The 17,276-nt window shown below is 41.4% G+C and overlaps 1 protein-coding gene across 6 annotated transcripts in view; it reads right to left on the reverse strand.

Annotated features, from left to right (window-relative positions):
* Positions 1-17,276, reverse strand: part of GRIA4 (glutamate ionotropic receptor AMPA type subunit 4) — a 380,787-nt gene that overhangs the window by 109,851 nt on the left and 253,660 nt on the right. For all 6 annotated transcript variants that reach the window (XM_061628712.1, XM_061628711.1, XM_061628714.1 and 3 more), the window contains one exon: positions 11,904-12,088. In XM_061628712.1, coding sequence (XP_061484696.1) covers positions 11,904-12,088 — 185 coding nt within the window. The remainder of the gene's footprint in view (positions 1-11,903; positions 12,089-17,276) is intronic.

Raw genomic sequence — 17,276 nt, forward strand, 5'->3', positions numbered from 1 at the left:
ACATCTCTCACGTGTAGCAGTTGAGAGTCGGATAGATCCAGGGTAATAAAAGCCTGCACCCTCTCATCATTCCGTATCCAGGCCGCTGTAAGGGGTGCAGGGGGTGTTCCATCAATAGCTTCCCATAAATCCTCTTTTATCAGGAAAGCACGCATTCTCGGCCTCCAACTGCCATAATTCTTTTCTGTAAGCCTCTCCATTGGCAAGCCTGCACCAGACATGTTTACAGCAGCCATCTCTGCTCACCTCTGTCTGGCACAATTAATCACGCTGCCCTCTGGATCTCCGTCTGCCGTTCAGACCAGCCACTTACTCCTGTGTAACGCGCATTGGATCTGGGCCCATAACCCTGTTGATGTGTGAGCGTTGTTGCGTGACAGCGAACGTTACTTTGGAGTTAAGTTGAGCAAGAAACTTCACAGAGGCTTGAGAAAGTTTTTAAGAGTCTTTACTGAGACATTAAGGCTTAAGGCATAGTTCCCCCCCTTCTTCCCTCTTCAAAAGCAAAAGTAAGACAGACACAGACAGCACTCTAACATCAACAGTTAGACCTTTTCCCAAGCTGTTATCTCCCGTTACCATGACAACTACTGGCCTTGGATGTCTGCTCTCTCAGGCCAGGCACAGCAGATAAGGCTGCTTCTCCAGACACTTCTTGTAACTTTCCAGACTTTCAGACTTGATGGAAAAACACTCAGTGACAGTACAGTACAATGGTCAACAAGTAAGTGTTTAAAATTTCAGCCTTAAAGGACATGCATCTTTACTCCCATCTAACATTTCCACAACACTAGGCTCCCATCTAACATCTTCACAACACTAGGCTCCCTTCTTCCTACAATGGCCTTCTCGTGACTGCCTTGGACTGAGGACACTTAAACCCTTCTTGCCAGAAACAAGTAGGCTAGATCAAATGTTCCCTACCCAGGCTCCCTAAACAGGTGAGAAGGAATGATCTTGGTACTTCAGCTGGACCTGGGAACACACTCAGTTAGCTAAGACTTCTATCTTAATTTCCAATCAGATAATTTTGTTTGAGTGGTATGCTCCAAGCAACTGTGGTTGATGCTTAACATATCATGCTTAATAACATCACTAGGGCCCTGTTCCCATGACATCATGAAATCTCAGGGTTTGGGATGCTTCTGACCTGGCAACCCTACTCTTGGGAATCTCACCAGGCCACACCCTATCCCAAAACTCACTCCTCCTCCCCACGCCACATCCCTCTCCAGCCCTGCTTTTCACCCTTTTTTAGTATTTTGTCTGGCATGTGCCCAGAAGATTGCCCACAAGGGAACACGGCTCTTGGAATGAGAAAAGTTCCCCTTACCTGGCATAGGCTTTCAAGGACCCGAGTCCATTTATCTACCATCTGCCCAATTGTACTCTAAAGTGCTTTTCTCCCCCAAGAAAGTGCTCATGTGCTTTGTCTGTGGGCCACTGGCTAGACAACGCAGGAAGCAGTGGACGGGAAGATTTGGTGTACTGGTGTTGATCCTTGGCCAACAGGGTTGGAAAAAGTTTCCATTTTAGTATTCCTTGCAAGTCCCTTTGGGAAAACATTAATCGACCCTTAGGCCCATTATCTCAATTATTGTCTATCACTTCTTGTGTTATAATCATTCTTCCTGGAAAATATAGCTAGGAGGGATGCTCTTTGTGAGCTTTTCCATTAGACACAAACATACAACATTAACATAATGAAACTACCAATCAAATCTCAATTTTAACAGGAAAGTTTTTAGATTAATAGGGTGTTTTTCCCCTCCACAATAAAGCATCAAATATTTGGGCAACGTGGATGAATCTCTCAATATTCATTTCCACTTACACTTTCAATGAATAATATGTGGGTTGTTTTAATTATGCTTGTGCAAATGTAGATAAATTAAAGGTCAGCTAAGTAATTATTGATATTTTTTGTATAGATAAATTGAGGCAGAAGAGTGAGAGATAATTAACTTATAGCTGCTAACATATCAACGGAGATGATTAACAAAGAAACACGTCTATTTTCAAGAATCAGACAGTCATTTCTTTGGGAACAGATTTATAGGACAATTAGGTACAGTTTGGTTCTTACAAGCATGCAAACTTTTGAAATGGATCTGGATTCAAGGGTAGATGAGGATAATTTTGGTTTGTTTTTGCAGAAAACGATGACAAAACCATGGCAAAACTGCTAAAACATCACACCACCCCAAGAGCTCAGAAGTCTAATGAGTTCAGGTCTCCCTAAGAGGTGGCACACAGATGGACACTGTCAAGTGCATTGAAAAAACATTTTTCTCGAAACACAGACAACAGCATATTTCACACTGGAATGAGCATTTGGATGAGCAAGCATAAGTAGTGCTGAGTTGAGGGTGCTGATTTTTGTGAAAGCTTTTGCGTCTCCCTCCAAAGCACCCCTCTTTTTAAAGGGATTTTTCAGGGGGACACAAAAGGCTTTGCTTGAAGAAATGGGAACATGTCAGTCCCTCCTGAGCCAACAGGAGCAATGCTGGTCTGTAATGCTAAAGAGTGAGGAAAAAGGCAAATTAAGTACAGCCTGTTGCTTAGTTTGGCAACGTGATGGTGCTTTCACTTCCACTCCTCCTTTAAAATGAAGACAATGTGAGGGCTTTGCTTGCTGTCAGTGACATTACCATATAGCAAAATGTGAATTACCCACATGGCATCATGATTTCATCATGCTGGCCATTGGATTCCTGACTGGCTAGGTTTAGGTAGCTAGCAAGAAGAAGATGTGCCTGTGGATGGGAGTGGTACTGAAGCAGCTACTGAATAACCCGTGAAAAGCAGCAAAGAAGGTGAATAAATGGGTGCATACTGAGCTATTCATCTCACACATAGAACTGCATGATTAGTTGCTAGATATCCCATTTGTATTCATAGATCTTGCATAACTTGGTCTGGGTTCTTGTTGTTAAGAGTCCAAATAAAACAATTTATTGAGGTGCTCAGTATATTTATTGCTAATGTATTTGTAGGATATTAGCCGGAAGGAAAAATGAGGTGCAAATAAACGATGAAGTTATTCAACATAGACATATTTTCCATTACACACACACACACAGACACAGACACACACACAGAGTATCATCTGACCTTCCAGTTCACTAAAAAGCAGCACTCTTCAGTCAAGCAAGTGTTTACTATTTAATTCACAAAAGTTCATGTAGCTTTCTTTTATAATGAAAAACAAAAACAAAACTATAACAGAGTCAATATGACCATAGAACATCTGAGTTCCAAATTACAGATTTAATTCAGCCAATTTGGTTTGTAAAGGTGAGGAAACAAACCTTACTGGTTGAAGCAAATTTAAGGACGATAAAGCTACCAATGACAGCATACCCCAACATTGTTGGGGAGAGTACTGTTGGGCACAGGTTCTGCTTTTGGACTTTCCATAGTCATCTGGTTGGCCACTGTAGGAACAGGATGCTGGACTAAATGGACTTTTGATCTGATCCAGCAGGGCTCTGCTTATGTGCTTTTCTATGCCCTGTGGGGAGAAGGTGCTCCTCAGTGTCTGATGTGAAGGAAAAAGAGATTGCTGGCACAAGATATCAGAGAGACATCTCACCAATTATGATGGGAAATGTAATTTTATGTGGAGTACTAAATCAAACACTGACAAATTACCCCCCTCCCCAGATTCCCCTCTTTTTCTTTATGCCATTTTATTGCAAAGACTTGAATGGGAATTGAGGTTTGTGATGAGAATTGAGTCTGAAGTGAAGTTCAACAATGAAAAATATAGTGGTTAGAGTCAGGGCCGGCTCCAGGCATGCCAGGGCCCTTGGGCATCAGCTTGCCCTGGGCCCTGGCGGTGCGCACGCACATGCGACCCCCCCACCTACCTGTCTCCTGTCTTTTACCATTGCCCTTAATGAAGATGGCGGCCACAGTTTCCCTAAGGGGATGAAGCCTCCACCGCCACCTTTGTTCATGACATGTGTGCGTGCTATGCGCGCGCATCTCTGCCATCAACTAAGATGGCAGCAGCAGATTCAGTACCTTAGGGAAGCCACGGCCGCCATCTTCATTAAGGGCAATGCTAAAAGGCAGGAGACAGATAAGTGGGGCAAGGGAATGGCGGGCAGGCGGAAGCTCCTGCCCTGCAGTCCGTGGATGGTGCTGCGGATTGCAGATGGGGAGTGGGGGGCCCCTCAGGGGCTCCTGTAGCTCCGGGGCCCTCAGGCCAGTGCCTCACCTGGCTGCCCTTTAGAACCGGCCCTGGTTAGAGTGTTGGACTAGTACTGGGCAGATCCAGAACAGTTCAGATCCCTTGTCACCCATGAAGCTCACTGGGAGGAGGAATCCTTTTTGAATGGATTTATATACGGAGTTTGGTAGTTCCTATCCAATTGAGTTTTGTTCACAGCAGACCACCTCCTGTATTCAGCACCTTGCACCTTATTTTTTTTAAAAAACCCTCAACTAGTTATCTGCAAAACTTTACACAAAAATACGATATCATATGCAGAATACATATAAAAGAGCCAAGATATTGTACGATATTTCTGCAGCATAATTTTGTAAATATATTAATTCATATGCATTTTATCATTGTATGCATTTTATGTATCTGTTTATGTTCTCATTACTTTAGCAAGCCTACAATATATATGCATAGAATATGTATATAATAATATATGTATAATAATATATAAAGTAACGCAGAGAATATCTGAGAATTGTTTGTTTATCAGAACCAGGCAGAGGGGCACACACATCTCACTTTGGATTGAGATAAATGAGTGAGTTAGGAATTAGAGAAAAATATGTGTGCATAAGCTTGATGTTGAGATTTTGAGAAAATTCTATTTCTACTCACAGAGTTGTTTTCAGGATAAAATTGGGAAGAGGAAATCTCCCATGGAAAAAAAGTGCGATATAAATGTAATAAACAAATGAAATAAACAAAGTAAAAATGTCACAACAAAACAACTGAAAACCCCCCTGAAAGATTGGGATTTTTTCTACAAAAAAAGAAATATATGCTTTCAAGCAAGATGTAAATCTTGCTACTGTTTTGAGATACCTCCCATGGTAACCTGACTTCTAACTCTATTAAAGTCAATGATAAAATTGTTATTGATTTTAAACATGATGGATAACACAATAATTCTTCGGGTGTGTGTGAAGACTATCAATTGCTATTGAAAGAACAGATGTCATTCACATTTCAAGAAGTATAATTAGAGATTAAACTCTGGAGTGTAAAATGTACAAATAGTGAAATATTAGTATCTTGGAAATCAATACTAGGTGTTCACATCCTATTTAACAAGGGAGACCTAACTGTGGAAGCAGGCTGATGTCTACATTCGACACATTTATACTCACAGCACAATGCTCATTTGAGCCCACTGAACTGTGAATGCATCTTCATGCAGGATGGGAATGTGGGCCACTTGCTACTGCATGTGGCTAGTTGTGTTATTTAGTTATTTATTCCATTTATATTCCACCTTTCCTCCAGGGAGCTCAAAGTGGCATATAAACATAAGTATCCCCCACCTAAATTTATCATCACAACAATCCTGTGAGGTTGGTTAGGCTGAGAGATAGTGACTGCCCCAAGGTCACTAGGTGAGCTTTTTTACCATGGGTTGCTGAAGAAGTTAGGATCCCAGTTACAGTCAATGAAATTGTTGCACTTTGGCCTAAATGTTAAATTATTGCCTCCCACCTTGCCACCTCCTCTGTAAATACTGGCTACTATATGGAGGCACTTTACAGGCATCACCATGTCATTAGCTCTTTTGACACTTTTGGATGGCTGTAAAAATGGGCTCCTTAACGTAGTGAGGGGGTTTGAGAGTGCTGAAGAAGCTAAGAGCAATGCCGTCAGGAGACTAGAACAAGAGGCTAGATTCCTAGCAGGGGCACCCAAGGCGGAATGGTCAAAGCTGAAACACCAGACTAAGATGCATCCAAACTCAGAGGAAGCCAATGGTAAACCACCTCTGAATATCTTACCACAAAAACCCTATGAACAGAGTATCCAACACGAGATAGTGTTGGAAGATGAGACTCCCAGGTCAGAAGGCACTCACTGAGCTACTGGGGAAGAACAAAGGACAAGTACGAGTAGCGCTGTGACTAATGACGCAGCTGGGTCAAAGCCGAAAGGAAGCCTAGAGGCTGATGTACACAGATGCAAAAGGAGAATCCGGAGTTGTACGACGCACACAATACGAACATGGAATGTGAGAAGCATGAACCAGGGAAAGTTAGAAATTGTCAAGCAAGAAATGGAATGCATCAGTATTACAATACTTGGCGTGAGTGAATTAAAATGGACGGGAATGGGATACTTTCAATCAGGCAACTACAAAATCTTTTATGCAGGAAATGAGAAATTTAGAAGAAATGGGGTTGCTTTAATAGTGAGAAATGATGTAGCAAGAGCAATTAGGAGCTACAATGCAAGGTCTGAGTGAGTTATATCAGTGAGATTAAATGGGAAACCTATCAACATAACCATCATGCAAGTCTATGCTCCGACGGCAAACTCAGAAGAAGAGGAATTGGAGAGATTTTACACAGAAGTACAGGAAGAAATTGATCACACACCAAAACAAGATGTGCTGATTAATCATGGGGGATTGGAATACAAAAGCAGGGAACAGAGAAGAACTAGGAATTGTGGGGAAATGGGGCCTAGGAGACAGAAATGAAGCAGGAGAAAGACTTATTGAATTCTGTGAAGCCAATAATTTGTTTCTTGCGAACACATTTTTTGAACAACCAAAAAGACGACTGTACATGTGGACGTCACCAAATGGTCAATAAAGGAATCAAATTGATTATATAATTGGTAGCAGAAGATGGAGAAGACCAGGTACAGATCATGAAGTGGTCGTATCGAAAATCAAAGTAAAGCTAAAGAAGAACAACAAAGCAACCATAATGCCAAAATACAATTTAAATAACATCCCAGAAGCATATAAAGATCAAATCAGGAAAAGGTTTGAGGCTTTAAACTTAGCTGACAGAGAACCAGAAGAACTATGAAATGAAGTCAGAGACGTTATCAGGGAAGAATGCAAAAACACAATAGCTTTAGTTAAAAAGAGAGAAAGACCTCAATGGATGACTGAAGAAACTCTTCAAATGGTTAAAGAGAGAAGGAAAGCAAAAGCAAAAGGCGATAGAAACACAGTCAGAACCCTAAATGCAACAATACAGCGACTAGTACGTAGGGGCAAAGAGAACTATTACAATAGTTATTGTATAGAAATAGAAAAGGATAACAAAATGGGAAGAACAAGAGCCCTGTTCCAAAAGATTAGAGAAATGAAAGGGAAATTTAAACCACGAGTAGGGATGTTGAATAATCAACAGGGAAACACACTGACTGACCGAGATGAAATAAAAGGAAGATGGAAGCAATACACTGAAGAACTCTATAAAAGAGATGCCAGGATGACAGATTCATTCACGGAGGTACTGTATGATGAAGAACCAGAAATTTTAGAATGTGAGGTGAAAGCTGCTCTTAAAATTCTTGGAAGAAACAAATCACCAGGAATAGATGGCATACCAATAGAGTTGCTACAAGCTACTGAGACTGCAAGCTACTGAGACTGAATCTGTCCAAATTCTGACAAAAATTTGTCAAGAAATATGGAAAACTAAACAATGGCCCACAGACTGGAAGTGTTCAATATATATCCCACTTCGAAAGAAAGGGGATCCAAGAGAATGCAGTAATTACCAGACTATTGCCTTAATATCCCATGCAAGTAAAGTAATGCTCAGGATTCTACAACAAAGGCTCTTACCATATATGGAGAGAGAAATGCCAGACGTCCAAACTGGATTTAGAAAGGGAAGAGGCACCAGAGATCATATCGCAAACATACTTTGGATAATGGAATGGACCAAGGAATTTCAGAAGAAAATCACCCTGTGCTTTATAGACTACAGCAAAGCCTTTGACTCTGTAGATCATGAAAAACTATGGAATGCTTTAAAAGAAATGGGGGTGCCACAGCATCTGATTGTCCTGATGTGCAACCTATACTCTGCACATGAGGCTACTGTAAGGACAGAATATGGAGAAACCGATTGGTTCTCCATGGGAAAGGGTGTGAGACAGAGGTGTATTTTATCACCCTATTTGTTTAATCTGTACGCAGAACACATCATACGGAAAGCAGGATTGGACCAAGATGAAGGAGGTGTGAAAATTGGATGGAGAAACATCAATACTTTAAGATATGCAGACGATACCATACTCTTAGCAGAAACCACTAATGATTTGAAAAGAATGCTGATGAAAGTTAAAGAGGAAAGCACAAAAGCAGGACTGCAGCTGAATGTCAAAAAGACTAAAGGAATGACAACAGAAGATTTATGTAACTTTACAGTTGACAATAAGGACATTGAACTTGTCAAGGATTATCAATACCTCGGCACAGTAATTAACCAAAACGGAGACAATAGTCAAGAAATCAGAAGAAGGCTAGGACTGGGCAGGGCAGCTGTGAGAGAACTAGAAAAGGTTCTCAAATGCAAAGATGTATCACTGAACACCAAAGTCAGGACCATTCAGGCCATGGTATTCCTGATCTCTATGTATGGATGTGAAAGTTGGACAGTGAAAAAAGCGGATAAGAGAAAAATCAACTCATTTGAAATGTGGTGGTGGAGAAATACTTTGCGGATACCATGGACTGTGAAAAAGACAAATAATTGGGTGTTAGAACAAATTAAACCAGAACTATCACTAGAAGCTAAAATGATGAAACTGAGGTTATCATACTTTGGACACATCACGAGAAGACATGATTCATTAGAAAAGACAATAATGCTGGGAAAAACAGAGGGGAGTAGAAAAAGAGGAAGACCAAACAAGATATGGATTGGTTCCATAAAGGAAGCCACAGACCTGAACCTACAAGATCTGAACAGGGTGGTTCATGACAGATACTCTTGGAGGTTGCTGATTCATAGGGTCGCCATAAGTCGTGATCGACTTGAAGGCACATAATAACAACCAAAAAATGGGGTGGGGGTGCATGAATGCTCCCTTCCTTGACAATCTTGGCAAGCTCCTGAGCAAAACACAGTCCTACTGCTTCTGTTTGTCAACTCTTTCTCCCAACCCTCCTGAAACAAAGTCTTTACTGTTGTGGGCACTCTTTTAATAAAGACACAATGTATTTTTAAGTACCAAAACTATGTGAGCAAGCAGAACAGGCGTTAATCAATAACTTGGGTCCTTAAGGACAGATTGACTAATGCAGGAGCAGAAATGAGTGGAGAACAGTTGTGTTAGATCAAGCTATGCAACTAGATATATTGAACTGCTTGTAGAGCTTGCTAAGAACTTTTAATGCATGATGCTGATGCTGATGATTTTGTTATCTGCCTCTCACTCAGAATGCTGGTCCCAAGGTGGTTTACACAGATTTAAAAATACAAATCATACAAATAAATAAACCATACATAAACACATCCATAAAATCCTTAAAATCAGTAACAACAATGGCATAAAGGGTAAAAATGTAATCAAATACGTGCGTAATAAGATGGGTCTTCAGCAGCCGTCTAAAAATGGGGGCTGATTTTACCTCACAGGGGATGACATTCCATAGTCTAGGGGCCACGACAGTGAAGGCTCTGTTGCAAGTATTCGCCAATGAGGCTTCAGATATAGGAGGCAGTGGCAACAGGCCCTCTTCTCTGGTTCTTGTGCGATGGACATGACTAATGAACTCTTGTTAGATATGGGTAAAAGCACATGTGGCCCCTTAATTTTTTCCCTTGCAACAGAGCTATGGATGTGGGCAAGCAAGCTTGAGAAGAGCTTGGCATCGAGGAGGCAGATGGGGAAAGGAGCCTGTTGCAGAACAGAATGAGGAGGAACAGAGAGGTTTATGGAAGCGCCTGTGATGTTCTTTTAGCTGTGTGAGCTGCTCTTCCCTTGTATCTGTGTAGCCAGGTAGACAGAATGGTCCAACAAATTAGGATTAAGCCAGGATACTGAGCTCAAGGTAAGGATACATCGTAATTAACACAAGCCGAGACTCACAAGCCAACTTCAAACCATGGTTTCAGATTGTTTTTCTGATCCCAAACTGTAGCTAGTTGGCTGGGTTCTAACATATAAACAAGCCCAAGTTATACCAACCAAACCATGGCATTATGTTCAAACCCAGTCAGTAAACATTAAAAATCCGTATGATCAATTTGTAGATCTATGAGTTTATACACAGATAGGTTTGAGGACTTAACATTTATATCATGGTGAAAACATGACAATAGATTGTCAACAACTGCAGAGACAAACTATTTTATTCTATAGAAACAACAACTGCTAAATTTGGAAATGCTATATTATTTCCCCTCTATTTCTTCATAACTATGGCTGTCTTCAAAGGTGCCAGGGATCAAAATGTAGCATGAATTTAGGGAAAGAAACCTTTTTTGCACAGCTTTAAAACCGAATACCTTTGGTTTTTATGCAGTAAATTGTGTGATCTCAAGCATGCCTCAATGAGAAACATAAAACTAGTAGCATAATAAAATAGTGTGTAGAACCACTAGGTGGCATTCCTTTGCCGCAATTCATCAGTGCTGTAGCAAAGTATGCTTTAATGAAACCAAGATTCACATACTCATTTTTGTTTTCAACATTTTTCAGTCAACAAAGATTAGATACGTAAGATTTATGACCTTGTGAATTATTCTAAGGATTTCTGAATGCAGGTTGGTCTGTATTCTGAGCCTGATTCACACATACCTGTGCAATGCCTGCTTTCTCTATACTCTATTGCTGTACAGTTTATGAACTGGCAACTGAATGTGTGGACTGGCTCCATCAAGAAGCACTGTATTTGAGGTAGTGTGTCCGTGTGTGTGTAAAGATATGAAAGTTCTATCTGTGACACTGGGACCTGTGCTTTTGAACTTGTTCATAAATTATCTGAAGTTAGGGGAGAGCAGTGAGGTGCCCAAAATTATTTAGAGGTAAAAACAAAATGTAATTATTATTATTATTATTTATTAAATTTATACCCCGCCTTATGGCGAAAAGGCCCTTAAGGCGGCTTACAAAAAACAAAGGACCTCTTTAGACCGAGAGACTGGGCATTAAAATATCAAATGTCCTTCACTGTAAGCAAACATCATGTGATGAACATGTGTATCTGTCAGCCAGCACACAGACATATACTGAACTGTTTGGAAGATCAAGATACCTAATGAACCTATGCAGGGGTCTACTTTTCTGCTCACTGTGGTGTGTTTCTTTGCTTTCTGGCAAGGTGACAAGGAGCTGGTAAGAGAGGGGATTAACTTTACAGTTGCACTCAGGTAGCTTCACAGGTAGCTATCATTGACATAATGATGGAGAAGATCCCCACTTTGCTCACCAGCTCCAAGAAGCAGAAGAAAGTTGGGGCTGGCTGTTTTGGAGATGTGTAGCTAGGTTGCTTCACATATTGTGGCCAACTAGCACCAAAAGAAGCCTCCATCTCTCACTCTGGTGCTAAAGGAGAAGGTTATGGCAGACTGTTCTGGTGCTGGGTGATCGAGGCACTCTAAAATAAGCATGCTTAGGATTGCAACGAGAGACGGAGGATGGGTGGGTTGAATGGGGCAGACCTGGGTTTAAACAAGCAGGTCTTCTGGCATTGTGTCTGGTTTGGCCCTGCCTAAAATATGGGCATTGTTAACTTCTCTACTGAAAAGATGCTTGACTGGAATTTCACATCAGTGTGCAAATGAAGCCAACAGTGGAGATTAAAAGAATGGACAGAGGAAGCACATCATGAAAACACTCTGGCCTTGATAGGTAAGGCAAAAATGAAAGGGAGTGGCCACTTCTGGAGCTATATTAAAGTGTTTGCGGTGACATTAAAAGCAGGTATTACCTGTTCTAAGAGATTCTGAAGCCTCTCTATTTCACAATCTATTACGAATTTCTTTTCCTGTCTCCGATCCAAGTCTTCTAAAAGCTGCCTGTAGCTTGCATCGTTAAAATTCTCCACACATATGGCGCTGACTTGCCAGCTTTTTTCTCCTGCTGTTTCCATAATAGCTTGAAGTATTGAGTAACCTGAAAGAAAGGGACACAATACACTAATGACCACAGTCCTTGAATTTTGTGAATCACAAGACTGTTTAATCAATATCAAGTTCCTTACAGAGTTGGTGAGGAGTTAAGATTTACAGTTACTAACTACAATGTGCTTTCTCTCCTTTCCCTATTATGTATACATATTGTGACTGTCAATCACTTAAAAACTTTTTAGTTTATTAACTGTGCAATCCAGAGAAAGTTAGGCACACATCTAACTCTCACTGAAATCAGCAGGACCTAAAGGACACTGTTAACAAAAAAAGTAACTTTCTCTGCATTGCACCCTAAGTCTCAGGTTGCCAACTAATGAACGATGGGCTGGATGCATCCCAATGGCATGGAACTCTCTCTCTCTCTCTCTCTCTCTCTCTCTCTCTCTCTCTCTCTCACACACACACACACACACACACACACACACACACACACACACACACCATTAGGAGTCCAAATTTTAATCAGGATGTCGTTTAAAAAAAGTTTCCAAAGTTTGCTCACTGTTTCTCTTGTAAGGAAAAGAAGCAACAAGAGACAGCATTCGTATTTCATATCTAATTATAATGGTTTAGAGATGTGATGGCCTGGAAAAACCCAGAAAAATTAAGAAAAAAGCTTTTTTTCCCCGGAGACGCTTTTGGTTTTTGAAAATTGAAGAAAATGAAGAAAAAATGGATTATGGAATTTATTTATTTTAGCATGATGAATAAAATGTTTCATTGAATCTTGATCACCCCCCTTTTTCTCAGTTCTTTTTATGGGAATGGATGCTTTATGTCTGCTTGACACTGTGGAGGACTAGCGGAGACATAACTAATTTTCTTTGTTATTAATGTTGATGGTTTCTTCTGGGTTTTTTTAAATTATTTTTTGTTTGCTCCTTATAAACTGGCAAAACAAAAGAGGTTCCTTACAGTTCAGGATCTTGTAGATCCATTTGTTACCAAAAAAAGTAAAAATTTATAAAAGTAAATTCAATTTGTAATAATTGTTTGAATAAAATGTACTTTTAATATACCAAATGTGATATTATGCCAAACCAACTTGTACATAATTACATTTTATGTTCCTGAAGTAACAATGTGACTTTCAATATGTAAAAAGTGCTAATATTGCATTTTTTCAATTTTTCTGAAAATTTTCATTTTTTTTCTGAAAAAAAACAAGTTTTTTTCCATGGCTTCAAAATTTCTGGAAATTTCACATCTCTAAATGGGTTGCATTCAACATAACACTAAGGCAAACATGCCATCAGTCCAAGGATTTCTCTTTGCACAATCAAACATGCTCCCCATCTCCTCCCTCCCCCCCTGCACCCCACTAAATCTGTTCTGGGGATTTCCTCAACCCTCTGAAGCAGATTTGGGAATGGTGCAGGGTGTGTGGAAGAGGGGGAAATCCTGTGACACTAGTGCTAATCCTTGTGCTAACACAATAATTTAGTTGAATACTACCCAATGTACTATCTCCTGTCTATATTCTAGAAAAGCAAACTACCTCTGCCAGTTTGCTTTTGAGGGAGCTTGAGGAAAAATATTTTATTCCTCTGACCCCTTTCTCCTCACCAGTCAATGACCTTATTCCATCCAAGTGCACATTCTTTGTATCTGTGAGGTCTTTATCACTAAGTGATGTCAATTTTATTCTACAGATATTACCAGGACCTGGACTAGTATCTGGAGAACAGAATTATCCTCAGGGATACAGATATTCATCACACCTAATGTGCAGCCCAATCTTATACATAAATTTATTCAGAAGTGGTTCTTATTAAATTCAATAAGGTTTACTCCTAAGTAAACATAAATAATACTACTAATAAAATTTAACATTGGTATAGCCCTTCCAAGTGTCCGAACACTTCACATACAGATGTAAAACCAGTACTATTATCCCCCATGTTGCATAGGATTTTAGCCTCTACTAAGTATTTCTCATACTTAGAGAAGAATAACAGCATCTCACTTTGGTGATATTTTGAAGTTATAATCTGAAGGCAACATTTCAGTTGACTAAACACCATAAGCCACTTTATTTATGGAGGAGGGGAGAATAATCTTAAATGAGCCTCCCAAATTATAAACTGTACCTTTAATAGATGCACTCTTAAAACGCTGGTTCTCAGATTCAGATAATGCTGGTTGTAGAATAAAACTGTGATTGCCATTATGTTTATGACTATACAGAGGGATCTAAAAACGTCATCTTGTCTTTGGATATAGGCCTTTTGCTCCCTGCTGCCTGTAGTACACTTGTACTGTTTCTGTGCATGGATTGCTTTTGCTGCATCCAGCCATTTCTTAAATCTGTTCATGAACAAATGAATTTGCTAATATACCTGTTGACCAATTAAGATCTTCACCCACAATATACACATTGGCTGTGTGTAAATGGTGTAAACCATGACTTAGCGTCAATATGCAATGTATGGGCTTGAGGGGAGGAACTCACCCCCACTTTGCTCCTCCCCAGCCCTTTCAGTTCAGCAGGGCAAGGCAGCTAAGCCAAAGCTTGGCTTCAGATATCATCTGAACCCAGGCTTGTGGTTTAACTCTGACCTCCTCAACCACAAGCCGTAGCCAAGGTTTGTGAAAAGTATCATGAAGGAAGAGGCCACACAGAGGATCTAAACAATAACAAGAACTTTACTATAACTAATTATATACAGAGAACAAGGCCCATAGCATGGTGCTGCTTGTAAGGCAGGCCTGGAACTGAAACTGCCACAGCCTGGGGCTGACTCAGCAGTTCCTGGTATGGCAAGCCTGGAGGGCCAATACGCTACACCCCTCCCCCCTAGATCTCATAGTCATGAAGATACTTGGGATGATCCGTGGTATGGGTCGATCAACGACAATTTTGCACTGAAGTTGATAGTGCATCCCCTAGTTCCCCATTTGTTCTGGTTGATGCTGGTCCACTTCAGGGTCCAGGTGCAACTGCTCTTGTCCAGCATAAGGAGCAGCCACTGGCTCATTTTCTCTTTCCACTCGAGTATTTCCAGCATCCTCAGAGAGAACTGATGGAGGTGGGCTTCGTCCTCTCATTGGTTCCACATGCTGACATAACATATGGCCGTCTGGTGTTTGAGCCCTGTAGGACAATGGGCCCGTGGCTTGGATCACAGTGACAGAAATCCACGTTTCACCTGCACTATAGTTCCTGACATATACAGAGTCACCTGGGGTGAACACCCATGCAGGTTCTTGAACTGCAACGGACTTCCTTGGTCAGTCCTCAGTCAAGTCAGGATGCAACCGATCAAGCAGAGTGGTTAGTCGTCTGTTCATTCATAGCTCGGCTGGGCTCTTTCCAGTTGTGGCACAAGGTGTGATGTGTTGTGTCAGGAAAAAACTTGCAAGGTGTCGGTCCCAGTCACCTTCTACAATCCATTTCAATGTATCCTTTGTTGTCCTGACCATCCTCTCAGCCTGGCTATTGGTTGCTGGATGAAAAGGGGCTGAAGTGACATGCCGAATCAGTCCATTATCCAGGAATGTATGGAATTTTGCAGATGTGAACTGGGCCCCATTGTCTGAGACAATGGTGTTTGGCAACCCATGTGTTGTGAAAAGCCTGCGTAAAGTCTTGATAACAATACGAGATGTCATTGACGATACCGGAACCACTTCTAACCATTTGGAGTATGAATCAACAACAATCAAGAAAGTTTGTCCCTGGAAGAGGCCTGCAAAGTCAATATGAAGCTGTGACCATGGCGTTTTTGTCAATTCCCATGGGTGCACTGGGGCATGTGGTGGAGCTGGTCTTGAAACCTGACACTTCTCACATCTCTTGATGCATTCTTCATTCTTGCGGTCCATCTTGGGCAACCATACATAGCTGTGCCCCAGAGCCTTCACTCACACTATACCAGGGTGTCCGACATGTAGGGCCTCCAACACCCAATGTCTCAACACAGTAGGAATGACAACTCTATTTCCCCACAGGAGGCATCCCTTGTGCACTGATAGTTCATGTTGTTTGGATACAAATGTTCTGAATTTCTCCTCAAGCTTCCCTAATGGCCATCCCCTCCACACCCAGTTGAGAACATGGGCAAGACCTGGGTCCTTGGACGACACAGTGGCAATATTCCCAGCATGGAGGGGTGTTTCCGGTAATTACTCTAACACAGCACGTCCAGCGGAGGGGTTTCATCAACCCCAGCAGAAGGGAGAGGAAGGTGGCTCCATCATCATGGGCAATGGTCCTGCCAGGCCTATGTTGCAATGTGTAATCGTAAGCGTTCAGGAAAATCACCCACAGCAACATGCGTGGAGATAATATTTGTGGCATCTGCTGGTTAGAGGCAAACAATCCCAATAATGGCTGGTGGTCAGTAGCAATAGTGAATGGTCAACCATAGACATAGTCATGTGTTTTTCTTTACACTAGCCACAATAGCCAGGGCGTCCTTATCAAATTGGCATAATTCCATTCTGTTGAAGACATTGTTCTAGAGTAGAAAGCGATAGGCACCTCACGAGAGTCCTCAAGTTGGTGGCTCAGGACAGCTCCAATACCATATGGAGATGCATCACACATGAGAATCAAGGGCTTCCGTTCATCATAGTGCACCAAGACACTGTCAGACGATAACAGGTGTTTTACATCACAGAAAGCCTTATCATGCCGGGCTGTCCACTGCCATGCAGCATGCTTGTCAAGAAGGCGATGCACTGGTTCTGCCACTGAAGCCTTATGTTTCAAGAAGGTGTGATAGAAATTCAAGAGTCCCAAGAAGGCTCGGAATTCCTGTTTTATTACGGGGCACTGGAGCTTCATGAATAGCTTTACATTTTTCTGGGGTAGGCCAAATGCCAGTGGCATCAATACTGTAGCCAAGAAATTCAATTTGGAAAACACCAAATACACATTTCTCATGCTTGACCCGGAGACCAGCAACAGCAAAACGGTGCAGTACATCCTGCCCCCGTGAGACAAGTTCAGCAATGGAGTTGCCAGCAACCAAGACATCATCAAAATGTGGTATGGCACCTGGTACTCCTTTGAGAATGTCCTCCATTAAACTCTGAAAAATTCCAGAGGGCACAGAAACACCACACTGGAGGCATTTTACTCTGAATGCTCCATGATGAATGGTGATAGTCTGAGCATTGGCAGTAGCATCATCCACAGACAGTTGCCGATAGGCCTGGGCAAGGTC

This window comes from Rhineura floridana, chromosome 5 (genome assembly GCF_030035675.1).
Source record: "Rhineura floridana isolate rRhiFlo1 chromosome 5, rRhiFlo1.hap2, whole genome shotgun sequence".
In the NCBI taxonomy this organism is placed as follows: domain Eukaryota; kingdom Metazoa; phylum Chordata; class Lepidosauria; order Squamata; family Rhineuridae; genus Rhineura; species Rhineura floridana.